Source organism: Eptesicus fuscus, chromosome 9 (assembly GCF_027574615.1).
Source record: "Eptesicus fuscus isolate TK198812 chromosome 9, DD_ASM_mEF_20220401, whole genome shotgun sequence".
NCBI classification, from domain to species: domain Eukaryota; kingdom Metazoa; phylum Chordata; class Mammalia; order Chiroptera; family Vespertilionidae; genus Eptesicus; species Eptesicus fuscus.
The window spans coordinates 59,802,639-59,816,102 of NC_072481.1; the positions used below are offsets into that span (position 1 = coordinate 59,802,639).

The window sequence follows — 13,464 nt, forward strand, 5'->3', positions numbered from 1 at the left end:
AAAATGGAGCGAGACAGTTCATTGTACTCTGAGCACCCCTATTTGGCAGCATTCACATCTGTACAGCACAAAGCTGCCGTATTGATTCTTTGGCTTTCAGGGCCTCCCACAAGTTTTTTCTTCGATTGTCAAGAGTTGCAAGATGGATTGGATTACACTTTACTTGTTGGGATGCTTATTGTTTTTTTCTCTTTGTTGAATTAGAAATTGGTTGAAAATACAGCTTTGAATAAATGTCATAGTAATAGTGTGATTAAAAGGCTTTAGTTTGTTGATGGAGGAATTGCATTGAATACTTGACCATCAGACACACTGCTTCCTTTCTGCCCTTCTTCCTCTACAACTAGCAGCACACAGCACACACACCCTGACTCTGCCTCCTACACAGGGGTCCCCAAACCTGCTGCTAAAGGTCATTGTCATTCGGAGAGGCATTACCATAGCATTTCAGACCATGAACCTGGGAACTGAATGACCAGGTTTCAAACCTTGATTTCATTCTTACTGGGTGTATGATCATGGGCAATGCAATTTTTTCTTTGCCTCACTTTCTTCCTCTTTAAAATGGTGATAATAACGATACGTATCTCATACAGCTGTTTTGAGGATTTATTGTCAGTGACTTCTGGTGATTATGGATTGATGAGAGTGGCAAATCCTCTCCCTCCCAAACAAGTATATACTACTGGACAAAATTGTCAACAACCACCATTGGAGGGCCCTGGAAATTAACCAAAGCCATATAAGAACTTGGGAAGCATTTAATGATGAAAAGTTGATAGAATTTTTGGTGTGAACAATGGAAGTTTAACGCCTTCCAGCTTGGGGCGGCTCCTTTCCCCCAACTCCTTAGCTGTGTATGTCATTTTAGTCCTTTCATTAGGGTAAGGCTGACGGTGAAATGCAATGACTCTGCTGCCAGGGAAAGTTGCCTTGATGTGGAGCAGAGATGGAAACCTATGCCCAGCAGCGTTGTGAGTAAAAGCAGTCAGCACTGTGGAAAACAGATGGGGAAGACCCGTAGTCCTGCCTGAGATTGTGGTCCCAGGTGGGGAGACTGGAGGGCCAGTCTGAAACTGGGAAATTTTGGGAATGAAAGAGCCAAAGTTCTCTCTCTGCTTTTTTGGTGAACGGGAAACTACACAAGTGTCGAGGAGAAAAATTACCCAGACTGACTAGAAAATGTCCTGGATTCTGAACACTCTTCCTAACCCACACTCAGGTCAGTCAGCAGAGGTTAGACACCTTGTTATATAGGTTCATGGTTTTTGTGAAAAGTCTCTGCTCCGACATTGGCTGGTCACTAAGCGTGGCAGAGGCAGGGGTGATCCCTAGGAAGCCAGATGAGAAAATAAAAATAAGAACTAAAATAACAACAGCAGTAACAACAATAAGGAGAGATTTCAGAGCTGTACGCTATGGGGGAGACCAGTCTGCAGATTTAAATCCAGTCAGGATACTAAGAAGAAAATGTCACAGCAGCAGCGATTCTCAGGGAAAGGAGATCTGAACCAAGTGTTGCTAACAGTATTTTATTTCAAATGTCTAGTTTTCAACAGCAAAACATTAGACGACATGCAGAGAAACAGGGAAGTTGACCCATCCATACTCAGGAGAAAAAGCATTCAATGAAAACATCCTCTGATGTGGGCCCAGAGGTTAGATTTAGCAGGTAAACATTTCAGAGTGGCTGTTAAGAATATGTTCAAAGATTAAAATAAAACTATATTAGAGGATTCAGGGGAAATATGACAATGACTTAAAAATATGTAATCTCAATGGAGATATAAAACTATTTTATAAAGCTCTTGGAGAAATTCTTGGCACATCTTAGTTATTTTATATCAGTGTGCTGCAAATAAATTCACATTTTTCCTCCCCAAATACAGATATCTTAGCTTCATCTGAATCCAGAGATTCAGACTGAATAGGTCTAGATTAGGGCTTGAACATCTGTCTTCTTGAAAACACTCTACCAGATGACTCTGATGAAAAGTGATGTTTGGGAATCAACCATATAGCCTTGGCAAGTTATTTTAATTTTTTTTCTTAAAAATACCCAATTTAAACAGTTAAATTACTTCATGTACAAAGGAAGAAAGTGGGATTAAGAAATAGTGGCCCTACTTGTGATAATTTATTCTGTGTGACTCAGAATAGTTAAGTCATTAGTCTATACAAAAAAAGTGTGTGTGTCGGGGGTGGGGGGTGGGAGGATAAATAAATGTCTAGGAATAAGGTTTGTCTGCCTTTCCCTAAAGATTTACTTAGTTAAAATGCTGACTTTTTAAAATTAATAATGATTGCAATACTTTTATTTCAATTATACTGTGCTCCAAAATTTTATATGAGGTCACTTGTTTGAATTTCCACACAGATTTTGCTGCAGAAATAAGTGACCTCTCTGAGGCCCTAAAAATATTTCAATTAGCCTGGTCAGCGTGGCTCAGTGGTTGAGCATAGACCTGTGAACCAGGAGGTCAAAGTTTGATTACTGGTTAGGATACAGGCCTGGGTTTCGAGTTTGATTCCTGGGAGGGGGGACGGGCGGGAGGAGGAGAGCAATGTTTCTCATCATTGATATTTCTAGCTCTCTCTCCCTCTCCCTTCCTCTCTATAATCAATAAAAATACATTAAAATATTTCAATTAAAACAAATATAAAAATACTAGTTAAAGCTGGATTATTGGTAAAGGCAGTACAGTCCAGTGTCTGAAAATGGAAGAAAGCAATAGTGTACATAAAGTTGACTTATGAATTTGGGGAAGTTTATAAATAAACTCTTGGAAAGAGTTTGTCTTCGTTTTCCCAGCTCTGTTTCTGTATTTCTTCTTCATTGATAGTGCACCTCTCCACATATTTTTAGTAATCTCATAAGACCATAAGCCTTCCTAGTGAAAACCTACCAAAGTTGGGGTTTGCCACAATCCCCTAAAGATTTCTGTGCTCCAGATTGTGTCCTTTTCTCTTCATTTCAGTTATACCTTTAGTTTTTCTCAGTAGAACTGAGAGATCAGCCAAGTTTGAGAACTGCAGTTTTCTAAATCATATTAATGTGTAACCCAGTAACCGTTTTGAAGGATTATTTGCATCTTAGAAAGAGGATGCCCGTTTATCCAGGTGACATTCTGTTTCCCTGAATCAGTGAGATGCATTCTGTGGTAAAAGTTAAAGTGAACAAGGTATGGGCTTAGGATCAACCTGGACAAAACTCAGCTCTTCACCTTGGCAGTTTATATCTTGGAACAGTTTACTTCTGAAGGTTGGCGTTTCTCAATAAAAAGGGATATAAGGAATAATTCATGGGATGCAGAGTAATTAAAGGATAGAGATAAGAAAAAAAATGCCAAAATTATTTGCTAGTATTTTGTAACAAGAACAGTATAGGTGGCAATAGGTTGGACAACTGAAATAAAACATTGAGGCAATGTAGAAGTTTTTGCTGTGGTATCTGACCTATAGGTAGCAAACCAGCATAGTGAAGACCTGATTCTCCCCCACACAGTTCTTCTTGGCTGTTCTTGGCTTTTTCTGCCTTTACCCTTTCTCCTATGCTCTGTTACTACTTTGGGATCCCTGGTTAAAAAATGGTTAAACTTCAAATTCTAACCTTTTATTTCATTTGGGAATCTCCTTTATAGCATTCATGAACAGTGGTTAGCTATACTCTGCCTCATGCAATATACATAAATTCATACAGGATTTCTCAGTAAGCACTTCATATACGGTATATGATCTCATTTTAGAGTCATACAGATATGAAAAGTGACATTACAGATGTTTTTAAATCTCTTCTGTAGATTGACAGAACTGAATCTTAAAGAACTTTTGCCCTTTCTGGGAGTTTCAACTTTCTGGCTCCTTTGAAGGCCCATCTACTGATTATTGCCAGTTTTAAATGTGTATTAATTGAAGTAATTTATTGTGCCTTAGTATGTTGCTGTCATAGTGTCGTAGTTATTTTAGGGAAACTGCTAAGACGAAATATTTTTAAGATACTTCTACTAACAGGAATTTATATGTCTACATTAAAGGAAAATATAAGGCAAATGTATAGCCCAGTTTTTATTCAGTTGCATAAATGAAACCTGTTTCTTGAATAGTTGTTACATTCTATATTTGTAAAACTTGTCAATATTTATAAATCCATTGATTAAATTTGTTGTTTTTCTTTAAATTAGCTCAAAAAGAACCACTTGTTTTCTGATTATGACTAGATTATACAGAGAATATTATGTTTAGAGTATTTTTAAATTGTCTTATAAAAGTGAATAGTTCAGCTAAAGCTACATATATAATAAGAAATTCTTGACTCATATTAAAGAGCGAAGGATTTAAATTAGTATATGAATGGTTAACTTAAAAAACATAGTTTGAATATTATTTGAAAAAGCCTTTAAATAGCATATTTCATAAATAAGTTAATTTAACTTAAATTTATTTTTTTCCAGGTTTCAGCAGAGCAGCTTTACCATTTGGGTTAGTTCGGCGAGAATTGTCCTGTGAAGGTTATTCTATAGATCTGCGTTGTCCGGGCAGTGATGTCATCATGATTGAGAGTGCTAACTATGGTCGGACAGATGACAAGATTTGTGATGCTGACCCATTTCAGATGGAGAATACAGACTGCTACCTCCCAGATGCCTTCAAAATTATGACTCAGAGGTAAATATTCATATGTTACTATCCCATTGTAGCTACGACATCTAAATTGGTAAAATTATTATTCCAGAATCGATGGGAACAGTCTATAGTTCAGTCTACTTATTAAATTGAATTAGGATTTTACCTACTAATGTTGATTGCTACTATATGTTTTTAAGTGTTTATTGTTCTGATATAGATTGGCATATCACAAGGAATATGTAACACATATACAGTATTTTGATTTTTAAGAAATATAAAGGTTACAAATATGTAATTTCAAATGTAATGTTTTTTAGGGCTTCAGATTCTGAAATATTTTCTTATATCAAGAATGTTTAAATGTCTGGGTCTGGCAATATTTGCACCTTAATTTTTAAAATTAATACACGTTATTTTATACAGCAAAAATAGCAGAAAATATAGAGTTAATATACCCCCATGCCCAAATGTGCACAACCTCTCCAACTATCTAAATTTCACACCACAGTAATACATTTGTTAAAAATAGATGAACCCACATTGACACATCATTATTACCCCAAATCCTTAGTTTACATTAGGGTTCACTCTTGGTTTTGTACATTTTATTGGTTTTGACAAATTTATGACATGTGTCCACCATTTTAATACATTAGTAGTCCCCTTATCCCAGGGGATACCTTCCATGACCCCCCAGTGGATGCCTGAAACCTGGATAGTACTGATAGTACTGAACCTTACATATACTATGATTTTCCTTTATAAGTATACTAGAGGCCCAGTGCACAAAATTTGTGCATGGTGCAGTCCCTAGGCCTGGCCAGTGATCGAAGCGTGAGCATCTGGCATGGAAGGGCAGGTCCCAGCTGACCTCTGGGCCCTGGGCAGCACCTGGGCCACAGGCCACCACACCCCACCTCTGCCTGAGTTATTGGGCCCCCGCCCGGCTCCCTCAGTGCCTGGGAGCTGGGCTGCAGCCCTGCCCTTCCCCCCCCCCCCCCCCCACACACACACACACTGCTGCTGGTCGCCATCTGCAGGGCGATTGGGCCCTGTGCTTGCACCTGCCTTGGCCTGGCACTGCCTGCTCACCTGCTCCAACATCCCACCGAGATCCCACTTTCATTGGGGCCCATCGGCCTCCACTGCCAGTGCAATGTCACCAAGCCTGCGATGTTCCACGCTGCCCCCTGGTGGTCAGTACACGTCACAGCGAGAAGTCAAACTCCCAGTCGAGGGGATAATTAGGCTTTTATTATATAGGATCTTTTCACTGCAAGAAAGCACTTATGGCCTCTCTTTGGCATATCTTAATTGCCAGCATCACCATTCTTGCACTTTGGGGCCTTTATTTTAAAGGGTTACTTGAACATAAGCCCTGAGATACCAGAACAGTTAATCTGATAACTGAGATGCTAATAAGTAGGGTAGTATATGCAGCGTGCATACGCTGGACAAAAGGATGCTTCATGTCCCCAAAGGCACTCAGAATGGAGCACAGTTTAAAACTTATCAATTGTTTATTTCTGAAGTTTTTCCATTTAATATTTTTGGACCATATTTGATTGCAGGTCACTGAAATTGTAGAAAGTGAATGTGTGTGTATGTGTGTGTGTGTGTGTGTGGGGGGGGTGTTTGCTACTATATCTTATAGAATAGTTCCACTGCCCTAAAAATCCTCTGTGCTCCACCTGTTTATTCCTTCCTCTTTACTAATCCCATGACAACCATTGATCTTTGTATTGTCTCATAATTTTGCCTTTTCTGGAATATCATACAGTTGGGATCATACAGTGTATAGCCTTTTCAGATTGGATTCTTAATAATATGCATTTAAGTTTCCTCCATGTCTTTTCATGGCCTAATAGCTCATTATTATAGCATTAAATAATATAGCATTAAGTAATAGTCTGAATATACACAACACCCATATATAGACACACCTACACACATTTATTTGGGTGACAAACCATTGGTTAATTTTTTGTTTTAAAAATGATTTGTTGGAAAGTGGTTAAAACTTTATTAAATTATATTTCTTAAATGGACATTTGACTTCCTACATAGAGAATACAGAGAACTGGTAACCTTGGGTGTCTCCTTTCTTCTCCCTTAGCACAGAGCACCTACCTTTTGGCATCTATTTTTTCCTAAATTTTGGTACTATTGGCATTTTAATTAGGATTTTCTCCTATGTATTAAAATCATGGTTAGTTATTGATTGAATTAGTGCAGTTAGTATCCATCAATCACAGGTATTTGGAACATAGAGACTCTGAAGAAAAACTTAACTACCACAGACTTTATTATACATTATTGCTTTTTATTTTGTTTACTAGGAAAACCCTTCATCTTTCTTTTCAAAGCCTTTACCCTCTTCTCCTGCTTTTTCCCCCTCTGGACACAATATTCTGTCTAGTTTAATAATTAACCATTTATTCATTCTTTACCTGTTGATCTAATAGTTCAATGGAAGTGTTATGATCTGAGTATTAGAAGCAGGTCAGAGAGGAATGGGAAGTGAAAAATTACTCAGTATAATTACCTGTTTTTACTAAATCAGTGGGAGTTAGTAGAAAGAAAGAACCTAGAAGAATCGGCTTTGAGGAATTGTGCATTGTAGGTAACTTTGTATGTGAGATCATACATTTTAAATACACAGTTGAATAGCTAGCAAATACATCGAAAGGTCAGTGGTGAGCAGACAGGTTAAATAGCCATCCTCAGACAATGATGAAAGAAAATTTAGTTTATTTAAGGAAAAGGGGATGGGAGATGGGAGTACCTAAAGGGAAGTCACTGAGCCAAAGGGTATTGGGTTCATGATGGCAGCAAAGATAATACTTAGGACAATGACACAATGAAGGGCATGGAAGGAGCAACAGGAAAGCCCAGGTCGGGCTGCTGTGGCTCACTGAGAAGTCAGAGACAAGAGGGCCTTGGAGACAGGTTCAGGGGGCTAGCCCATTGCTCCCCTGGTTGCAAGTCTCATGGAGTCTCTTAGGGGGTACATGCATGTGGGAGGTTGGCAGGGGCATGCTCCTTGGAGGAAGAGAGTGCACTGGGTCCTTTGTCCTGAGCATATTTATCTTTCTTGCAGGTGGGAATCTTAGGGGAATTCTCAGGGGAGGGTCTTAATAGAATATTCATCAGCTTTCCAGTTAGGCTGCTTCAGAGTCATGGTCTCCACTGATTGGTCGGTGCCAGGGCAGGGGATCATTAGTCAGATAGCTGGTCCTGAGGCAGCCACAACATCACTTGTCTGGTTTTGTTGCTTTTCTTGGCCTGGAGCAGAAATACAACTGAGGCCTAGATGTTATTTGTAGGGAGGAAAAGGTCAGGGGGTCCAAACTGCATGACCAGTGGTATTCTACGGGAGGATAGGTTACCCTGGGGGCTAGGTTCTTGTTTTCCCAGTTTTGCCCCTTGCTAGGCATCTGGGACTTTCCACCCTGGTAAGTTGTACCTGGCCCATCATCCTTGTTCTGCTCATGTCTAACATACATATCTTGTCATACTTATAAATAACATTATAGGAGAAATGCAAGGTAGACACAAAGTTAGTTATTTTTATTGTTTCACTAGAGACCCAGTGCACGAAATTCCCTCAGCCTGGCCTGCGCCCTCTCGCAATCCAGGACCCCTTGGGGGATGTCGGGCCTAAACCATCAGTCAGACATCCCTCTCACAATCCGGGATGCTGCATGCACCAGTGACCATACTTTTCTTACAGGTGAAAGGCATCTTGCGGTTGTATGGGCAGCCACATTTTTTGCCCTGATTATAAAAAGTAGTACATAACATGGTCCTTCTGAGGTACTATTACCATTTCCCCCATCTTATGGGTGGAAAAACTGAAGCAGAGAAAAGTTAAGTAATTGGCTTTGTCACACAGTTATAAGTGTCAGAATCAGGGCTGATCACAAAATGTGCAAGCCAGAGTCCATGCATGTCATTGTTGCATCATCCTGTTTTTTCAGTGTTGAGTAGCTTTGCCAGGTTTTAATTTTTAAATGTAAGAGACTGTTCCCAATATATAGGGTATGGGATCCCTAGGCCTGGCCAGCGATAAGGACTGATCGGCGGGGTGATCAGGGGGGCCCCCCGCTGGCACCCACCATGGCTGGAGGCCTGGTGCAGCCTGCTCGCTGGCCCTGCCCCTGCCGCCACCATTGGTCGCCTCCCTCTGTGGGGGGACTGGTGGGTGGGGTGATTGGGGGGTCCCCCGCTGGCACCCGCCTTGGCTGGTGGCCTTGCACTGCCCGCTTGCCAGCCCCGACTGGGGGCAGCTCCTGTGTTGAGCATCTGTCCCCTGGTGGTCAGTGCATGTCATAGCAACCTGTCTTTCGACTGTTCAGTCGATTTGCATATTAGGGTTTTTTATATAGGATTTTATTATAAAAGCAGGGCTGCATTTTTTATAAATTCTTTTGAAAGGAAATGGAGTCTTGAGGTACTTAAATTTTGAAAAAGCATACAGTTGTTTTCTGTACCTTTATTATCAAAATCTCTAATCAAATTATGTGTATTAACATAAATAAGAGGTCAATTCCAAAACTGACTATAGAAACCCCATTTTTAAATTGTTGTATTATACTGGTGGCTTATAATTACTTAATCACCACAGTGACAATTTAAACATGAACACTTTATTTACAAGGAAGACAGTGTTAAATGACTTAAAAATGAGTGTCATAGTGGTAGCTTATAATTACTCCATTCTGTGTATGTAGATAAACCTTTAAGGCAGTCTGTCATATTTGACTGTTATTTGGTGACAAATAGCTGTAAGAAAAATGGAAGACAATATTTGTGCAGCTGAATTATTACTGAATCATTTTTGAGTGTATATACTTGTCCCTGTTTTTTTTTTTAAATTTAAAAATACTTTAAGTACAATAAAATAAGAGTTATTTTCACAAAACTCCTAATAATTTGGCAAAATTTTCCATTTATAGTCATAAAAATGTGATATTTAATAGAGCAAAAAAGAGACTTTGTTTTTCTTTAATGTAGAAAAATTTCTATTTGGAAAGCTCTTAGCACTGGAATTTTTCTATTAAGTTTGAAATTCCCCGTTTTCTTCCTGTAATGATGGAAATTGGCACAGAATTTTCTATCACTTTAGCAGTTGAGAGGCAAGTAAATAAACATACTTGTAATTGTGAATGTGGTGGCGGTAAAAGTGTTGTTATTCCTTTTTGTTTTCTATTTCTTGATCATTTAAAGTGTGAAACCAAGAGTCTATTAATAACTGATAGTATACTTGTCTTATAAGTACACCAAATGGCTCAATCAAAAAAGTGAGAAATTAAATTCCTTTCTAAAATGATATGTACTTTAATATTTTATAAAATAATCACTATTATAGGTAATTTTTTTTACCACTCTGAAGACAGTAGTCTGGTAACTTAAAAAAATAAGAACTGTTGTAACAGCTTGAATTTATTAAAGGCAAAAATTTCCCAGCTACTACTCTGAGGTATTTGATGAATAAGTTAATTAGAAATTACCTGCAATATTGGTTCTTTGCAGCACTTGGGTACAATCTAGTTTGTTTCTTACAGTGATGGGCTAAATTGTACCAGAGATCCTCTTCTGCATTGCTTTCAAACTGTCTTTTTGTTCATGTTCTTCGCTCTAAGAATCTGTGCTGCCTAAGGTTTTTCTCTATAACATGTCCTTAAGTTTTTAGCACTTTGGCCTAGAGATCTGAAAGTAAATGTTTATTGTTTTTGTTTTTGGTATTAAAGGTAAGGTTAAGGTGCATGGGTATTAGGTTCAGTTTTAGAGTCTTAACTCCTACTGTCAGTGTACCTCTGTCAATACAAAGAGGTTCCAAAATTAGTATATACTGCTTTCAAGAAGATGGTAAGAATACGTGCCTCAGTGTTTCTCTCTGGTAGGAAAAGTATGACACGTGTAAATGATTCAAAGATGTGTGTGTGTGTGTGTGTATGTGTGTGTATCAAAATTGCTGGAGGAAAATAGTGTCCTAGACTTAGAAAATTAGCCTGGCTCCTTAACAGCTTTTAGTCAATTTTTTTTTAGCTCACAATATAGATAGCAACTGACTAGAACCTCATAGCAAAACTAACTATATTGGGGTTCTTATTAAATAAATAAAATCAAGTCTATTTTTGGTTGTTATACTGCCCATCTAAGCTCCTCTAAGTTTATTGGGGGAACAGGTTGGCGTATAAAAATAAATAGTTTTTCAAGTAGTTATAGTTTATAAGAGCAAGCACTCACAAGAGTGGTGAGAGAACATATAGAGAGAACATAGAGTTGATAGTACAAGTGAACAGATGATAGTACCCCCAGAGTTCATGTAGTTTGAGCATACAAAAGCCCTGGAGAACGCCTGCATTGAGGGGAGAGGAAAAGTTACCTTCCAGGAAATAGGATGGGCACATGAGGAGATGTCTCGTAAGCTAGTGGCAAAGTATAAGACACATATTTTTTTTTTTTCTCTTGTGATTTAGAATATTTTTTTTATTTTGTTTAGAGAGCTCCAATAAAATAACCCATTGAGATTTTCAAGATAGTATTTCTTCAGGATAGAAATCAAGAAAGCAGCATTTAGCCTTGCACAGACCAGAAAAATCAGGTGGTCAACCGGACAATACTTGCGTACAATTTAGTTAAATTAAGCTAAGGAAGTGCCAAAACTTACTTTAGAGTCTAAATCATTTCCACAAAGGTTAGGATGATGGAAGTGAGCTCATATATCTAGGAACCAAATTAATCTACTCCCATCCTATACCCCATTCAATAACTTCTATCCTTGAATTTCTAAACCAGTGTCCCACCCTGTTATCTCCAAGTATAATAACTCCATTTTATTTTTAACATTTTAACCCAACAGCAACTCGGGTGGTGACAGTTTCTTGTGTGCATGACAATGTGAAAAAAACACGTTATGGTATATGTACATGTGTTACTTTTTCTGTCCCAGGGTTCTTTACATCACAGTGGGTGCAGAGTGAGATGGAACATTGAGTGCATACTCCCAGCATGCAGTTAGAAGTAAGGCTGCAGAAAGGATCATGCATGTCTTAGTCTGGAATAAACAGAATGACCTTTCCCTCTGTCTCTCCACTTCCCTTCTTGCCATGCCTTACCAGGCAAAGGCACATAACAAGGGACCCTTTATGGGAGGAGAAAAGCATACACAATAGTTTCTATTTTAAGAGAGTTGTTAAATAGCAGATTGTTATAGCTGCTGAGGAACTTAGGACTCATCGTATCCAAACACCCTTATTACTCTTGGGGAATCAACTGTCATTGCAGTCAGTACACTGGTTCATACTGCATTCAAACCCCCCTTCCCGCCCCCCCGCCCCCCCCCAATCCACATGATGCATTCCGAAGCCCACAGTGGATTCCTGAAACTAGGGTTAGTACCAAGCCCTATATAGCCTATGTTTTTTTCTGTACATACAGGGTGGGCAGAAGTTGGGTTTAGAGTTGTGAGTACACGAAACACAGAGTTTATTCTTGTATTATTATTTATTATACAAATAAATATTGTATTATTTTCCATATGAACAACTTTAAACCTACTTTTGCCCACCCCTATACATACCTATGATAAAGTTTAATTTATAAATTAGGCAAAGTAAGATGAGCAGTAACTAATCTAATCTAATGTAGACAAATATGCAAATTGACCGCACCTTCGCTACACCTAAGCCACGCCCACCAACCAAGCCACGCCCACCAACCAATCAGGACGAGTATGCAAATTACCCCAACAAAGATGTCGGCTAATTTGCATATCAAGACAGTGTTGAAAGAAGCCAAGAGCTGCAAAAGGGAGTAAAGCTTCAAAGAAGCAAGCAAGCCGGGACGGGGGTGGGGGGGGAGGAGAAGGGAGGAGCGAAGTCAGGGCCGGGGCGAAGGGAAACGCGGGCGGGCTGGAGGAGAAGGCGAGGCGGGCGGCAAGGGAGGAACGGAGGCGGGGTAGAGTGCAGCAGGAAATCCTATTGCAGGATTTTTCCTGCAACGGGAACGCTAGTAATAAAATAGAAGAGTTATAACAATATACTGTAATAAAGTTATGGGAATGTGGTCTTTCTCAAAATAGCTTATTGTACTATACTTACTCTTCTTCTTTTGATGACGTAAGGTGATAAAATGCCATACCTATTCCTGAATCTATGTATCCATCCGTACTTGCACTAAATAAATAGCTTGGTGTTGTTACTCATTTCAGCGATCCCTTGCTGAAGTCTTTATATAGGCTCAATGTTTTCTGGAACAACATGTTACTATCCGTCAGAACATGTTTTGTGATCATGGTTGGTTTTTTTTATATATTTTATTGATTTTTTTACAGAGAGGAAGGGAAAGGGATAGAGAGTTAGAAACATCGATGAGAGAGAAACATCGATCAGCTGCCTCCTGCACACCCCCTACTGGGGATGTGCCCGCAACCAAGGTACATGCCCTTGACCGGAATCGAACCTGGGACCTTTCAGTCCGCAGGCCGACGCTCTATCCACTGAGCCAAACCGGTTTCGGCTGTTTTGTGATCATGTTTGCCACCACAAATGTAATGCCTTTTCTATCCTAATTAAGTACTGTTACACACTGTGGCCTTACTTTGGCAGTTTGAGGTGTGACAGCAAAACCACCATGGATTTTTCCGCTTCTTCATAATTTCACTAATGGAAGATTCATTGTTACCATGGATCTTAGCAATCTCAGCATGTGGTGTGTTTTCTTTTCTCATTAAGTCAAGAACTTTAACCTTTTCACTTGAAGGTAGCACTTTACAGCTTTGCATATCTGAATCACCAGCATCGCTACTCTTGTGCTTGGGGCATTACTAAC

General features: G+C 39.2%; 1 protein-coding gene across 1 annotated transcript in view; it reads left to right on the forward strand.

Annotated features, from left to right (window-relative positions):
* Positions 1–13,464, forward strand: part of ADGRL2 (adhesion G protein-coupled receptor L2) — a 177,684-nt gene that overhangs the window by 85,843 nt on the left and 78,377 nt on the right. Inside the window, exon 3 of the mRNA XM_054721170.1 lies at positions 4,452–4,665. Within this exon, the coding sequence (XP_054577145.1) occupies positions 4,452–4,665 (214 nt within the window). The remainder of the gene's footprint in view (positions 1–4,451; positions 4,666–13,464) is intronic.